At 47.7% G+C, this 15,983-nt stretch overlaps 1 protein-coding gene across 2 annotated transcripts in view; it reads left to right on the top strand.

The window, feature by feature from the left end:
* The window catches only part of LOC144948416 (uncharacterized), a 266,228-nt gene that overhangs the window by 193,758 nt on the left and 56,487 nt on the right, over positions 1-15,983 (top strand). For both annotated transcript variants that reach the window (XM_078877862.1, XM_078877863.1), the window contains exons 42-46: positions 7,458-7,511; positions 8,085-8,192; positions 10,385-10,492; positions 11,387-11,440; positions 11,888-11,941. In XM_078877862.1, coding sequence (XP_078733988.1) covers positions 7,458-7,511; positions 8,085-8,192; positions 10,385-10,492; positions 11,387-11,440; positions 11,888-11,941 — 378 coding nt within the window. The remainder of the gene's footprint in view (positions 1-7,457; positions 7,512-8,084; positions 8,193-10,384; positions 10,493-11,386; positions 11,441-11,887; positions 11,942-15,983) is intronic.

The following is a 15,983-nucleotide window of genomic DNA, read 5'->3' as shown; positions in this document are numbered from 1 at the left end:
CGTGGAGGCTACCATCTTCCACGCCACAGCCCACGTGTGAATGTGCAAACAAATGAGCCTTTCGCATTTTGGAATTTTGTCTTCGTTTAAGTGGTTAAAAGAAGACGGTTTCCATAAAAAAACCCTGTGATTATTCAAGGTCCCAAACGTCACACCTCCTGGCTTAGACACTCCTCGAAGACGCTCGTGTGACCATGAACCCCATCGCACCATCGACAGGCCGGTGCGAACATCTCCTTCATGAATTGAGAATTATAGGCACAAGCTGCAGTAGTGCAACTAAAACTACGGATCGTATGGTAAACCACTGTGGTCTCCGCTCCTTCAGCGGAGGAGAAGGAACGGCCAAACCACACAAACTCTCTCCTGATGCCCTCTCGTGCTCAGCAGTCCTCGACATTTTCACTTGGCTCCTGAAATTATTTTTTTCTGCCATCACTCGCGAGAAAAAAAAAACCTGTCGTTACGTCCAACTGTGAAACTGAATGCTTCTCAAATTTCTGACAATACAACGGCTATGTAAGCAGAGCCTGTGGTCAGTTTCAACACGCACACGTTGTTTTACCACTAATCATAGCCCAGTTGTGCCGCTGTCATCAGAGTCATGTCAAGGGGTTGGATGTGACGCAGTTGACCCATGTTGTGTCAGGGAGTTGGCCCGGAAGAAGATGCCACAGAACTACTCCCGAGTCACCAAGCTCGAGACGGCAATCCTTCATGCTCTGCAAGGAGCGATTGATCTTGTTTCAGTTATCCCAATTGTTTAGAACGGTACTGAAGATCATTGATATGCACGAATAATAACGGCTGTGTTATGGTGAATGTTTAATCCCGACCGTAATGAAAATATCTAGATGGCCGTTGTGAACCCTGGATCTTAGCGTGACAGGCTCAGCGATCTGACAGCGCTAGCCTCTGCGATGTCCATAATTACAGACTTGGTGTAATTAACGAAAAACAATTAAATAATACGACATTGCAGCTAACAAAGCATGTTGATTTCACTGCATCACATAGGCACTAAATTCTAATTAACATTATATCGCGAATGCGTTGTGCAGATTGTACAGTTAATCAGCATAAATAAGTAGATGCTTTTTTAATGATGTGGGTCATTGAAATTGTAATCACGAATCACCTTGTGTTCTGTGCAGTACTTCACCCATTCATTATATATATGTTTTTGTTTGCTTTGGGCTGATGGAGCACCTGAATGAGTGTTTTGCGGTGGTACTTTTAGTCCCATTAGCATTCCCTCCCGACTGGCGCCGAGAACTCCCGCACTCTGGGCGACATTGGTGTTGAGGAGCGTGCTCGTGTGTGCTGCATGGCAGGAATATAATAGCGGTTTGAGAACACTGGGCCAAAATACAATCGCAAAGACATCACTCCCATTAAGTACGGTCGAGGGAACAGAGTGCGGAGAACATTGGTACATTTTCATTCCGTGCAGCTATAGTGAACTGGCCTATTTAAGAATGAGAAAGATGTGAGAAATATATTTCGGGGGGCTGATAATGGGCAGATGAGAGCTGCCGAGGCAACGCTGCAGACACCCTGGGTGTGACTCCGTGCTTGATCCACGTTCTCAAAGTCCAGAGAGTTGTTGTACTCCATCCAGTCACTGCGCATAGCCCACGGTCGTCCGTGTGATTTTCACACAAACGTATCCACACGTTGGAGGATTGCGGCAAACCACAAAGCTTGAAGGAGCGCCGTCCAGTGTTGGGTGAGAGAGCCCCGAATATGTGTGACTCGGTAGTAGTTCTGTAGCGTCAGCTTCTGGGGCAGCTTTCCTGCCCGAGGGACGTTCCACCAGGAGACAGTTGCTCACCTAATGACGCGACTCTTGATAGCGGCGCTGCTGGGATATCGTTTAGCGATTAAATAGAAACAAAGTATGAACAAAGGCGAGGAATTTTCATCTTCAAATTTGAGTCGATATGAATTCCTCAAACAAATTGAATATAAGAAGCGCGTAATCACAATGTCGGAGTATCGTAGCTGCTAAGCTCTGAGATCACTGGTGAATGACCTTGACCTTGCAGCCAATCAAACGTCGCGTTTCCAGCGAGCCGCTGAAACTCGAGGATGAACACGAATTGCTTCCCCTATCTCGTACTGAATTCTCATCGAAGCGCCCCCCCCACCACCCCCTGCCCTGAATTTCCTTCGTCAGGATTCAGAGTGACCGGAAAGGCAGCCACTCGCATGTCGTTCAAAAATATTATGAGTGGCAGGAAGTATTGAATTCAACATTGTATTTAATTTTTCATCTTGTCGGCAAGGCAGCCTTGAGCTTTAGCTCACAAGTATTTCTGGGAAAGGCTTACTCGAAATGCCGGCCTCGTGACTCAGCGGGAGAGCGAGAGCACCTTGCAATCGGAGGGTTATGAGTTTGCATCCCGGTTGAGGGTTGACTCACACTATCATCCTTCCGGGGTCTGTAATTATTTGAAATCAACATTGGTTTCCCTATGGATAGACGTTCCCCTGTCATAGGAATGGCTCGCGGCTGTAAACAGGACTCGAGCACCAATGCCTCAATGTTCTTTTGGGCAAAGAATCGTGGGAGAGGTGCACGCTCGGCATCACACCGATAGACAACACGAGCCACACACCGACCAGAGCACGTACGCAGGGTGGCGACACGATTTTGCCAGAGGGCCTGGGTCGGGCACGCTGGGTCGTGGGGAAGGATCCGTCCAAATTCGCACGAGAACGCGAGCGATTCAAAAGGTCATGGCAGGGACTGTTGCGCATGATGTCAGCGGCAATACGTTCAGGAGCTAGGTGCCGATGTCAAGGTCTGCTGTTGCTGTTGGCCACAACGGGTGGGCTTCAGGAGAGAATTCGTGCCGTTTTGCTGTTCCTCTGTTGAAATAGCGCAGAGTACAGTGGTTTACGGTATCGGCCATAGGTGGGTTGCGTAGCCACAATCGCACCACTGCGGCTTGTGTCTTTAATTTTAAATGTACTAGGAGGTGCTCACTCAGAGAAGTGGATTGATTAAAACACACACGCACACTTCATAAAACATTGTTTGCCTTTGAAAACTGATGAGAAGTTTCACTTGGGGGTTGGGGAAATGAGCAGAAACGTGATCGATTAAATTTTGGAATACTCTCTTGACTTTTTTAAAATATATATTTGCCCTTTTACGTGTTTTCATTTGAAGAGGCTCACTTTGCTGCAAAGCTGCGTTTCACATCGAGTCGGTGGCCAGCGGCAACGCAGGTGCTGAGCTGCCGATGCTCTGAGATTCTCTGATCGTGTGTCGCCTCTCTCGTTCTGGCAACAAGAAGAGACAACAACAACAACGTAGTTTTATTTGGTTTAACACGTAGGCTTTCGCGACCAGTATTATTGATAATAAAGGTTTTTGGGTTAGATCGCGTAAGTATACATGTGTCGCGACCCTCCAGCAAACAGCAATAAAACGTGGTTTTATTGTTAATAAAACAATAAAACGTGGTTTTATTGTTGTTTGCGAGGCGCCTATGGAGATTTTGTCAGTCCATTTTCCGCTAAGCTAAACCCTGGCAACAATAAAAAGTAAACCGCTCTTCTCTCGCAGCTACTCACCTAGGATTTGGAGGACAGGGGCAACATCCCAATGTGAGATTGTAGCATCATTGGATGAGGGCAAAAGAGACTTTGAAGTGACATTACGGTGGCTAGGAGATGTTAACTACCTCGCCTAGGATACGGGAGGTCGTGGGTTCGACCCCGACCCTGACGGTGCCTGTATATTTGGGGTTTGCGTGTCTCTCTCCCCGTGATCGCGTGGATTTTTCTCCGGGCTCTCCCGTTTCCCCCCTACACATTTAGAAACATGCATCAAGGGTATTTGGGCTGCGAAACATTTCCACGTGATCAGCCACTCTGTGATGGCTTCTGAAAAAGAGATATGTAGCTCATTGGGCCTTACATGGTAAAGCAAAAAATACTAATCACCGGCAATGTCCCTTTCATATGTTTATTAAAAATGTATATGTCACTGCAGCAATGTGGTTACAGTACCACAGCGTTACAGCCCAAACAGTTATTTTAATGGATATTTTTTACTCATTATTGAAGTTCTAAACTTACGCCGGACAGCCTGTGACGCACAGGGCCTAGGTAGTATGGATGTGCCCCTGATTTTTAGATCAGTGAGAAAATAGAAATCTGAAATTAGGCCTTGAATACAACATTTTGAACAATCTTAATAAATTATATCTTCATAAGAGCTGTTTTTTGGGTTAGATCGCGTAAAAATATAAATGAGTCGTGAAACCCGACATAGCCAATAAGTAAGGTTTGTAAAGGTGATACCAATATTATATCTGTCAGAGTTTTCATGACCATGGTAGTAACGTCACCAATATGGCAATCACTTTTGCTGTTTTGCCGCCAAAAACGGTACCACCTGACACCATCAAAGGCACGCAGATATGCAACGTCATTCCAAATAATCTGAAAATCTAAAAATATGTCCTGAAATATTTACTCGAATATCCAACAATGAAAACTGAATATCTGAATCTCAAACGTTTATAACACCGCTGTCTCTGCCCTTTAATCGCATTTCACTGATTCAGTCAGTGATTTGCAAAGTGTGACATTTTCATAATCGAAAACATCAGGTGAATATAGCCATCACTACAAAAAATATATCTATTTCAATTATCACCGTTACATTTGCCCTTGTAAAATATCCATTCGTGAACTTTTTAATAATATATCATTCATTCATAGCGTCTCTACCGTCTGCTGCATTACCTTTGTGAGCTACTGTGCGCGCAGCTTTAAGTAATGCAGTTTCATTCATTATCTAACGCGTGCGGCAGTAATTTACGTAACTGTGACAATATATACGATCTTAGTATTTAACTTATTTATTCCCCCCCGGTACCAGGACTACCTTGTCTCAATGAGCTCTCCTTGCTTTGAATGATCATGTTCGATTGATTCATGGATTTCGAATGTGCTTATTATTATTCATGTAATAACAATAAAAAGAATATCGTTAAAAAAAATTTATCATCACAGTAATAACAATTTCGATTTAAAGCTTTCGTGACTGCAGGGATTCATCTTCTTGGTTCTTTCGGTAAAGTCACGTAGAAGGTAAATAATAAAATAATAAAAATAAAACATAATAAAATAATTCTCACGACGTTTCGGCCACAACGCAAGCAGCCGTCCTCAGGGGAGACAGCGTCTGACGCTGTCTCCCCGACAGACCTGAGAATTATTTTATTATGTTTAATTTTTATTATTTTATTATTTCCCTTCTACGTGACTTTACCGAAAGAACCAAGAAGAGTAATAACAATTTAACAGACCTGGCAGATCCACTGCTGGATGAAGGCCTCCACCCCATGCCTTGTCAGCCATTGTGGATTGTTTGACCATACTTCACCACGCTGGTCAGCGTGGCTTGGCGAAGTCGGGGGGGGGGGGGGTGCCCAGGCCGCTTAACCGATAGCCAGGGCCGGGAATCAAACTCGGGGTTTTTAATTTTTTGCTCAATTCCCCGGTGCAGCGCCCCAGCCACTGCACCACCGCCCGCTCCCTCATTATGGATGCAGGCTGTAGTGGATGCAGCGTAGGGGGTTTCGAGCCAGGCAATTGTTAAGCGCAATGAACGGTTTGCTTGCATCAACAAATCTCAAGTCGCCGTTATTAAAGGCAGAGGCGACACTTAACGGCAGCGCCCGCGGTGTGTGGAGCAAAACTGCCGCAGCGGCTGCGACTCCGCGCACGCCGCGCTAACAGAATAACCTCGCGGCCATTAGTTTTTGTTTCTTTGCTCGCTCCGTATCTCCCTTTAGCATCTTTCAATTAAAATACGCAAAGAGATTGCTGCCACAGCTGGTTGTCACGGTTCGCACGCTTGGGCTTTGCGATCTGGAGGTCTCCGTTTCGATTCCGTCTCCCGATCGTGGCGGTTGCGACGATGGTGCAAGCTTCTGAAAATCCCCTCCGACTGTCTCTCGTGCGGTGAAGTGTGGGTCACGCCCGCTTCTTCCACGACGTCTCTGGCGTGCAAGATGAGGCCCAAAAAGCCCCCAGAGTTGACCCGAGAGGGCCCTCGAGTCGAGGCTCTTCTCTGCCAGTCGTGGCTTGAACAGACAGCCAACGGCAGGGCAGCAGTACCCAAGGCGCAGATCGGTTGTATGTTGAACTTCATTCGCACGGCACATAGCCAACCGTGCTAATCGGAAAGGACAGCGACTAAAAATACAAAAGGCAGTTTTAAAGAAAGGAATTTTCAATGTACATGATTTAAAAGTGCATAGCTCCCAGTGGCTTCCGACTATCGGAAGGAAGAGAGCGTTCCAGACGGCCGCAGAAGCGCGTCTGAAAGCGCGCGATGCTCGGAATTGGCAAAAGCCTCCCAGTTTGAAGTTTACATTGATGCCAATAGGCTCCTTATGCAGACGTTTTAGTTGTGTCTTTATTTCGAGTTGTGAGGCTGATATGCGAATCGTCATGAGACTCCTGACTCTTTGAGTTCGTGAGGCTAATGTGACTTAATCCCACATTTCGTGTTTGAAATATACTGCAATTATCTTATTACTTCCGTGATAGCTTTCTCATAACGAACGTTTCATGTCGCAAATGCAGATACTGTGGTCTGTCTGCGGTGACGGTCTGTGTGCAGATTGGCTGCAGCTGCTGCTCTGTTTACACCAAACCAAGCTACTGATAACTTTAATTTCCCCGAATTGTTTCTGTTTTCATAATAAACAAAAAGTCACGATGAAGAGTAATTAATCGGTGCATTCGAAGCAAAGTAATCAGATTACGCGGTGAAAACAGATTGCCCGTACATGATTAGCAACATCTTCCTTTTCGGAATATGAGTACGGTCTCCGCACCATCACTAATTAGAGTTTGGCGTTTGTATGTGAAAGAGTAAAACCCATAAAGTTACGCTAAATGTAATTAGCTTAAATGAAACAATTGCCATCCGTTTCTCTGCAATGGCCTCTGTGGGTCATTCGTTACTGCGGTCTTCCAAACGTACTCGTGTGTGTGCACGCCGGCCTGTGTGTAGTGTTTATTTGTTAGACACTTGCTCCCAATTGGTTGGATTTATCGGAAACCCCCAAAAATTCTGAAAATCCAAAACTGCGAAGCGTTCAAATCCGAATCACGTCCCTGATACGTGCGTGCGGTGATAACGAGTTTCACTCCCTACGCTGTGATCCCAGCGACGTGGGTTCAGTCCCCAACTACCGGTGCTCACTCCTGACAAGCGGCATCTGAACCTGCACTGAGGACCCGATGCAGTGTGTTCGCAAACAACGCCCGAAAACACAACGACAGCCAGTGCACGGTGCTGGCATCCCTCCCCCGCTTGCGTCGTGCTGACTTTGAAAGGTGCTCACTATAACAGCGCTTGATCCTCCTGTGTGTGAGGCTAACCATGTGGTGTTTGATCTGTGTGTGTGTGTGTGTCACAGGGAATCCCAGGCCTCAAGGGAGACCATGGTCCTGCCGGTCCCCCAGGTCCTGTGGTGGGTACAAAGCGTGGAGCCCGGCCCGTTACCTCTTCTTATATGTCGACGTACCCACGGTCGTTGTTGTCGATTTCTTCCACGGGATTCATTTTTATTTTGGTGGCTGTATCAGTGTGTGTGCATATGTTTGTATGTATGTAGGTGTCTGTGTGTGTATATGTGGTACACATAGCCTGGCACAAGTGCTATGGTGACTTCATCATCACTTGGTCGCGAATGGCGGTTGTTGTTGAGTGTATATATGTGTGTGTATGATTGTGTATTATGTGTGTGTATGATTGTGTGTGTGTGATTGTGTGTGTGATTGTGTGTGTATGATTTTGTGTGTGTGTGATTGTGTGTGTATGATTGTGTGTGTGTGATTGTGTGTGTGATTGTGTATGTATGTGTGTGTGTGATTGTGTATGTATGTATGTGTATAATTGTGTGTGTGTGTAATTGTGTGTGTATGTGTGTGTGTGATTGTGTATGTATGTGTGTGTGTATGATTGTGTGTATGTGTGATTGTGTGTGTGATTGTGTGTATGTGTGATTGTGTGTGTGATTGTGCGGTAACTTCTCTGGCCCCAGGGTTCGCCAGGTGAGCGAGGGCCTGCAGGCCCAGCCGGCCCCATCGGCCTTCCCGGCCGCCCTGGAACACCCGGGCCTTCTGGGCCCACAGGAGACAAGGGGGCCCCAGTGAGTGATACTCACCCCCACACCCGCCACACACACCCCACACACACCCCACACACCCACCATCGTCATCGTCGTCTTCATCGTCGTCTTCGCTTGCAACCCACGGCCTGGCCGTGTCACTCTGTGGTCAGAGGACTCGAACTCGCAGTCACAAGGGTTGCGAGTTCGAATGCCGGGCCGGGGTTTACTCACAATTCCCCCACCACCATCATACATCAATCACCATCATCCTCCATTATTAATCCATCATCATTATCAACCCGCCAACATTATCGTCATCAATGCACCATAATCATCTAAGGTCGATAAATTGAATACCACTGGGTAGTCAGCTCCAGGAGCAGGCTGAGTGGTACAGGGGAGCTATCACATGTCAGAACACCGGACCATTGCGCCTCGGACCTCGGTTTGAATCTAGGTTTCAGCTGCCCGTTTTTAGACTGATAAGCGGCGATTGCGTAGGTTTGATCGCCATTCGCCATTCACTGTAGTCGCCAAACTCGGATCCCAGTTTCTTCCGCACGTCTCCCTCGCAGCTAAATAAGCTCTTGCAGTGAAAGTGTTTGCATCATGGCGGTGAAGCGACGTGAGGAGCTGTGAGCGGTTTGATGAGCGAGACAAAAGAGTTCCTCGGTGTGGGGATTCAGTCCTTCTGACATCGACGATGATGATGACGACGACGATGATGATGACAATGATGATGATGATAATGATGACGACGATTATGATGATGACGACGATGTTGATGATGATGATGATGACAATGGTGATGATGATGACAATGACGATGATGATGATGATGACGATGATGATGACGATGGTTATGACGATGATCATGATGCTAACAATAACGATGATGATGTAAAATAAAAAAAAACATCCCATGGGGGTGAGCAAATCTACGTTGGGTCAGCGCTTATCGGAACGAGCCCACGAATCGCGCTGCGCTGGATGACCTGTGGTTCAACGCCGGGCGGTTTCAAAACCAGGATTTGAATCCAGCGGCGTTGCCTCGTGCTGTCGCCGTGCCGATCAAGCTCCCCTTTTTGTCGTTTGACAAATCGATGGGGGGTGGGGGATTTGGTTGGACGCAACTGCCCCAACGAATTATCACAGCGGAATCCGACGGCGGAAAATTGTTTGGGGTTGAGGGGCGGCCAAGCTCGGAGTAATCCTCACCGTCGCTGCCAACGTGGCGCTAAGAAGGATGATTTCATTACCGGGAAGCAACGATTAAATACATTAAAGTTAAGCACATTGCGGTTTGAAAGCGTTGGCGTTGCGCAACGTTACGTATTTTGGGCAGCCGCATTTGATGCGCTGTTGACGGAAGGTGATATTTTTTTTGTCTTCTTCATCACCGGGTATAACTTCCAACTCCAAAGAACCATTAGTCGAAATAACAATGAGCAGCACTTGTGCTGTTCCTGTTATTTTGTCCGTTTTTTTAAATTATTTAAACGGGTCATAATAGAATGGCGAATTGAGCCCAAAAGATGATGCGTGCGTAATAAGGATATAATGAATCCTAGGCGTTCACTAATTTCTTGAAGCGCTTGTGGCGTTGCGTTTTTCTCTTGCATCGGTGCCGAGTTTCTATGTGAAATGCTCGTGTACGGGGCCGAGGGTGTCTCACAGAGGCGAATTCACATTGGGCGGCCGAGTCGGTGGCACAGTGATAACACCTGTGTGTCCCCGGGTGCGATTCTCGACTTGGGGTGCCTTGCTGTTTACAGCTTTGCATGCTCTCCCCCGTTCTGCATACAGTGTAACTGCATGCAATGGTCATACAACTTAGCCGGATTCTAGACCCACCCTGCCCTGTCTCGTGCTGCCCCACGTTTCATTGTGCTGTCCCGCACTGCCCCGCGTTGCCCCATGCTGCCCCATGTTGCATTGTGCTGCCCCATGCTGCCCCGTGCTGCCCCATGTTTCATTGTGATGCCCCGTGCCGCCCTGTGCTGCAACGCTGATTCGCGACGGGGTTTTGCGCTGCGGGGCGAGAAGGGAGATGAAACGACTCCCCCCCCCCCCCCCCGGTTGTCTCCCTGCATCGCTGCCGACGCTGCCGCCACGTTTGGTCAAATCTTTTTTGGTACCGACCCAAGACAAAGAGAATCACGACGCGCCTCTTCACGGAGGCTTCGGTGTTTCTTTGACACCGCTTTGTGTGCGCGTCGTTTGAAACTTAGGGCGAGAAAGGGCAGGAAGGCCCATCAGGCAGAGACGGCATCCAAGGCCCCGTTGGACTTCCCGGACCAGGAGGGCCTCCGGGACCTCCTGGAGAGGATGGAGACAAGGTGAGCATGAGGCCTTCTCTCTCGACGGGAATCAGACGCGAGAGGAAGCCACGTGGAGCAGCGTATCTTTCATGCATGTCCATTGCAGTAGTTTACTGGGTTTCCAAAACAGTATTGTTTGTGTAATGGCACGGATAGAAAATACTTGAAAAAAGACATCTTTTAATCTTTGGTAAATATGTATGCAGTGAACGAATGTGGATAAATCGGCTGCATTGTAGAATTCTCTCCGATCGCCACGATAATCTGGATTCTGCTGTACAAGCATTGCATGGATCTTGCTTTCAGCCACGGAGGAACAGTTCTGCTTTGTAAAGTAGGAGGTGACTCTCCTTATAGGAGTACGGGAAATGCAATAGTCCAGATACAGCCCTGCAGTAACTTTCTCAAACCAATGCTGGCAGCACGTTCTCAACCAGAGAGAGCCCATCTGCAGTGTATCTTTGGCCTCCTCTTCCACACTGGTCAGACATCACAGAGGACGTGGAATTACCCACGCTCGCCTATCGACTGCGGTGTACCAGTGCCGAGTTTACTGCAGGGTAGACAGAGGCAGTGGAGGGGATTTCGGAAACTTGTGCCGTTCATCGACTGCCAGAGATCCAACGAGTGGCGTTTGGATCGTGAGTCCAGAGTCTGCGAAAAATGAGTTTCGTAGCCCATCTGTTCACCGCTGGCCTGGGGACACCGACAAGAAGTGGAGCGATGTCTCCCTGCTCCAGCGAGCAAACGGGGCGGTGCTCGTCTCGTGCAAATCACACATTCCCACGGCGGGGTTAGTCTGTCCGTGAAGAGTTCCAACGTTTGTAGTCGGTGTGGCTGAATGGATTTTTTTTTAAATGGTGTTCTCGCCGTTGTTTGACCTCCGTCCGTCTGCGATTGTTGTACTTCCAGGGTGACATTGGCTTGCCAGGTCAGAAAGGCAGCAAGGGAGACAAGGGTGAATCGGTAAGTGCGATAGACATTGGCTGTGATGTCGATTTTTAAACTCATCGATTATTGTTTTGAACGTAATGATGACGATTATTGTCGTCGTTGTGAGCAGAAGTATCACCAGTGGGCAGTCGCGGCAGAATGGTGATCATCATTATCAGCAGCTGCATTATCATCAGTAGAATTATTGCAAACATCACAATCATCAGCAGCCGCATTATTACCAGTATCATGATCGTCATAAACGGCCGTATATTAATTAAAACACAATTGTCACGAGTGTTATTGGAATCGTCCTCACTCTAGTCATTATCGTCACAGACCCCTTAATTAAAGGGAAGCACATAATTCATAACGTTGGAAAATGCAACTATTAACAAACCATTATATGTCCATGTGTGCCTCCACGATCCTAATAACGAGACCCACTTTGCGTGTTAATTCCCTCCTCGTGCTGTGCAGGGCCCTGCTGGACCACCGGGGATTCAAGGCCAGATAGGAGCACCGGGTCCCACGGTGAGATATTCTTGAACCACTTTGGGAGGACAGGGGGTTGGTTGACCTAACACGATTTTAGTTGATTTCGTTGAACCAGCCCAGTGAACACGGAACGTATGAGCCAACGCCGCGACGGTTGCAACCACGTGCCAACCAACGTCAGCCCGCCGTCGGCACGCTTATTAGGAAGATGCTCTCATTTGTTTGCCTGTACGTGTGTTGAACTTCTTTTGCACAGTACGTAGCCAACCCGCGCTAATCGCAGGTGCGGATAAACCCCGGGGGGGGGGGGGGGGTCACCCATTACAAAAGCAACTCAAGTAAAGTACAGCGACTGTGTCACGTGACAAAGCGAAAGAGGTTGTGGGTGTTTTGAGACAGGGGCCGGGGCAAGGAGGGTAAAGACCCTGCCACTGTGTGGATCACTTAGCTCCACTCGGCAGTGTGGGTGGCACGGTGGGTGGCACGGTCGTAACATTCTTGACGCTCGGCAAGAAGGCCCTGGGTTCTTCTTTACCCGGGGACATTTCTGCACGGGGAGTTTGTATGCTTCTCCACCTTTGTTCTGCATGGATTTCCTCGAGGTTGTTTTCCCACTTTCCTCTCGTAGCTGAAAAATAATGAAGCGTACAATGTAACCGGTGTTGAACAAACATCCCTAGACTGAACTTTGCGTAGGGACTGCGAGCAGCGGGCAGCGGTAGGGGGTTTGTATACGGGGGAAGAGAAGGCCAAAGGAAAAGGAATTAAAATAATTGGGGGAAAGGGCTTGGGGTGTAAGAGCGGTCGTTAGTTGATGTGTCCATCGCATACATGGGGAGGAGCTTGACGCCAGATGGTGGCTCGAGGTGTCGTGAAAGCAGCCCTGGGAGGGTGAGTGTCAGCTGTGGTGAGATCTAGCAGAGACAAGAGACGACAACAAAATGTGATGGCAACACCACCAGCACCACCACCGCTGGGCACAATGCCCACTTGAACCTGACACAGACGCGTACTCACGCACTCACTCGCGTGCCAATTGACACGTGCATGCGTACGTTCATAAATAAATAAAAGCACACGCAAGCAAAACATTACTCAACTTTGACTAAGTCGTTAAAATAAATTGTATTGACTCCACTATCAAAACAGCACCCTGCAGTAGTAATAAAAACAAAGTTACCGTCCCAATATTTTATCGTTGCAAATATTTTACGGTTTCGCGTTTCCGCCTCCGTTTGCATGATCTTTGTTATTGATTCATCGATGTCGTTTTTGTAACCAGGTTATGGTCCATTGAAAATCATTATCTCTTATTGCGACGGAATATTCCGACCATTTTACAGGAAAACTTAATGTCACCGCGTTCTTATATATTTGTTTTATTGCGTTACTACTCCCACTCGTCATTCTCATCATTGTCCAGCCCATTGACCAACTCGATCCCTAGGTTTAAACCCCGTTCTTTTTTTGCAGCGGCGAGTGATTAAACCACATTCTCAAGTGGGTGTGAATTTTATGTGCTCGGCCTGACCACCAATGGATACGGCACAAAATAGACGCTGCAGCCGGCTGGCTCGATGGGGCCTCCCGTACCCCGTTAGCGCACTGAGCCAGCGCCGCTAAGATCCTGGATTCCAGCCAAGCTCTCAGTCGCACGTGATTAGAACGGAATTCTCCGGTGCAGCGAGATAACGCCGTCCAGCTTGGTCACCAACGACCGCGCAAAAAACTCATCACGTTTTTTTTTATTACTAATTTGCCATATGCCAACTGTGACCGACTCAAAGCTTTAGTTTGTTTGCCACGTGATGCACACTCATTGCAGGGTGCACCACCCTCGTGTGGAATCGGTGGCCTGTTTTTTAATCACTTCAGAAGTCGTTCTGTGACGTCATTTTCCGGAGCCATCCCTCTAGCACGAGCTGGTAGCGGGCTGCTTTCCCTGAAAGTGAATTTTATCAGCACGCGAGTCAACGTCAGTCTCACAAATCAAGTAAAGTATTTTTTTGACATTTAAATATAAACAATATATCTTGTAAGTACTGTATATCACACAATGTCGTGCGTCCCGACTCTTGAGGGTCGAAACGTATAAATATAGTGTGTCAGGTAAATGCCACGTGGTTACAGAGAATAAACGAGTGCCCTCTAGAGGGTGGGTGAGAGGGCCCGGTGGTGGAAGTAACTCATAAGTAGTTCCTGTGGCGTCATTTTCCGGAAGCCATCCCCGAAAGTAGTTCTGGGAAGGAAACTTTCTATCGCCTCTTGTTGTTTTAAAAAAGAAAGATCTGACGTTGTTTTGCTCATCGTTATAGTCCTATTTTTTTTTGTAATCAAGGCGGCCTTCCTTGTGTTGATTTTTTTTTTCTTCATAATAATTCCATGAATTGGGACGTGACAACGTGAAGGCATTTTTCAGTGAGTTACAAAGGGAAGGAAATAAAAAAAAATTAGGTCAAGAAGTGTTGCAAAATGTCAACGGTGAATACATTTTTCATGGGGACGTCTTGAATATGACTGATGAATAAATAATTCGAACGTGCCATTAAATATACATATTGAAGTATTGTGCAGGTTTACTTGTCCGATCCTGCAAAAAAAATCTTGCTCGATAGCATTTAGAGCCAGGATTTGTATCTGACCGTCGAGTGCATACGCTGGGGCATGACTAATGCACAGATTTCGATTTAAAGCTTTCGTGACTGCAGGGATTCATCTTCTTGGTTTTTTCGGTAAAGTCACGTAAAATGGAAATAATAAAATAATAAAAATGAAACATAAAATAATTCTCACGACGTTTCGGCCACAACGCAAGCAGCCATCCTCAGGTGAAGAACAGGTCTGTCGAGAAGACAGAGTCATTCAGAGTCATTCAGACTCTGACTATACCGAAAGAACCAAGAAGATAACGCACAGATTGTATCGCAGTCTTCGCATCTGTGTGTGTGTGGGGTATTGGTATTGGTGGAGTGCAGTGGGTGGTGCATTGGTTCGTACACCGCGCGCTATGAACCCAATCACCCAGCTGTACACATCGCCAGTCCCAAAGGCATATCAGCAGCAGTCCGGGGGCTCGGTCCATGTTTAATGAATTCATTTACAGCCAGCCCTGTCCCTCGACTGCTGCGTCACGTGCTCCCCTTGCCGTGTCAGCTATGGAGGCTGTTCGGCCATACTAGTACACGTGTGTAAGCTTCTAAGTGTTTGTACACGTGTTATCACGTGGCCGCTATGTGCGTGTCTGTTGTCACCCTGCGGCGCTCTTGCAAATGGGATGCTCAGTGGATTTTCCAAGTGAAATCGGTTTGTAAATAAATAGCATACTTCACCATGCTGGTCAGTGCGAGTTGGTGAAGAAGGGGGAGGGGTAGGGGGGGAGCCAGGACCGGTTCAGATTTCGTTCGCCACCGATGTCAGCCGTGGCCAGGAATCGAACGAGCTGTGTTTGCAGATCCTTAAACGAGCATCTGGTGTGGTTTGTCAAGGGTGCCTCTCTGTGTGCAATTTGTATGTTATCGCCATGTTCGGCACGGGTTTTCTCCGGGGTTCTCCGGTTTTTCTCCCGTAGTTAAACGTACACACGTGGGCGAGGTTACCTGGTTTTGACCCCAACGTTCCACTGCTGTGGGAAACCAACTAAAACCCAGCAAATGACTCAATGAGGTCTACACTTGGAAAACATCGCACTGCCAATGCAAAAAAATTTCCGGAACCTCCCCATAAAGTCATGCGACTTGTTGAATCTTTCCCGGGTAAACGAGCGTAACAGCAACAATAATAACAATGAATGATAGTCTGTGAGGAGCGATGCGCGTGTGTGCATGTGTGCGTGTATGCGTGCGGGTCCTCTGGCACAGTAGGGGGCACAGGTGGTGCATCGGCCAGTCATCTGACTCAATCGACCCATACCACCTGGGTCTGCCCCGTGACCTGCCAGCGGGCGTTCGACACTTCACCTGGCCTCAACGTGCACATAGCCTGTCACAAGCGCCGTGGTGACGTCACCGCCACTTAGTGGTGAATGGCGGTTGTTGTTGTTGTTGTTGGGCCCTCTGGCCTCACTCTGCCTCCGTGTCTC

Source organism: Lampetra fluviatilis, chromosome 49, assembly GCF_964198595.1.
Source record: "Lampetra fluviatilis chromosome 49, kcLamFluv1.1, whole genome shotgun sequence".
NCBI classification, from domain to species: Eukaryota; Metazoa; Chordata; class Hyperoartia; order Petromyzontiformes; family Petromyzontidae; genus Lampetra; species Lampetra fluviatilis.
Note: the sequence above shows the minus strand (reverse complement) of the source record. Positions and strands in the feature narration are given on the sequence as shown.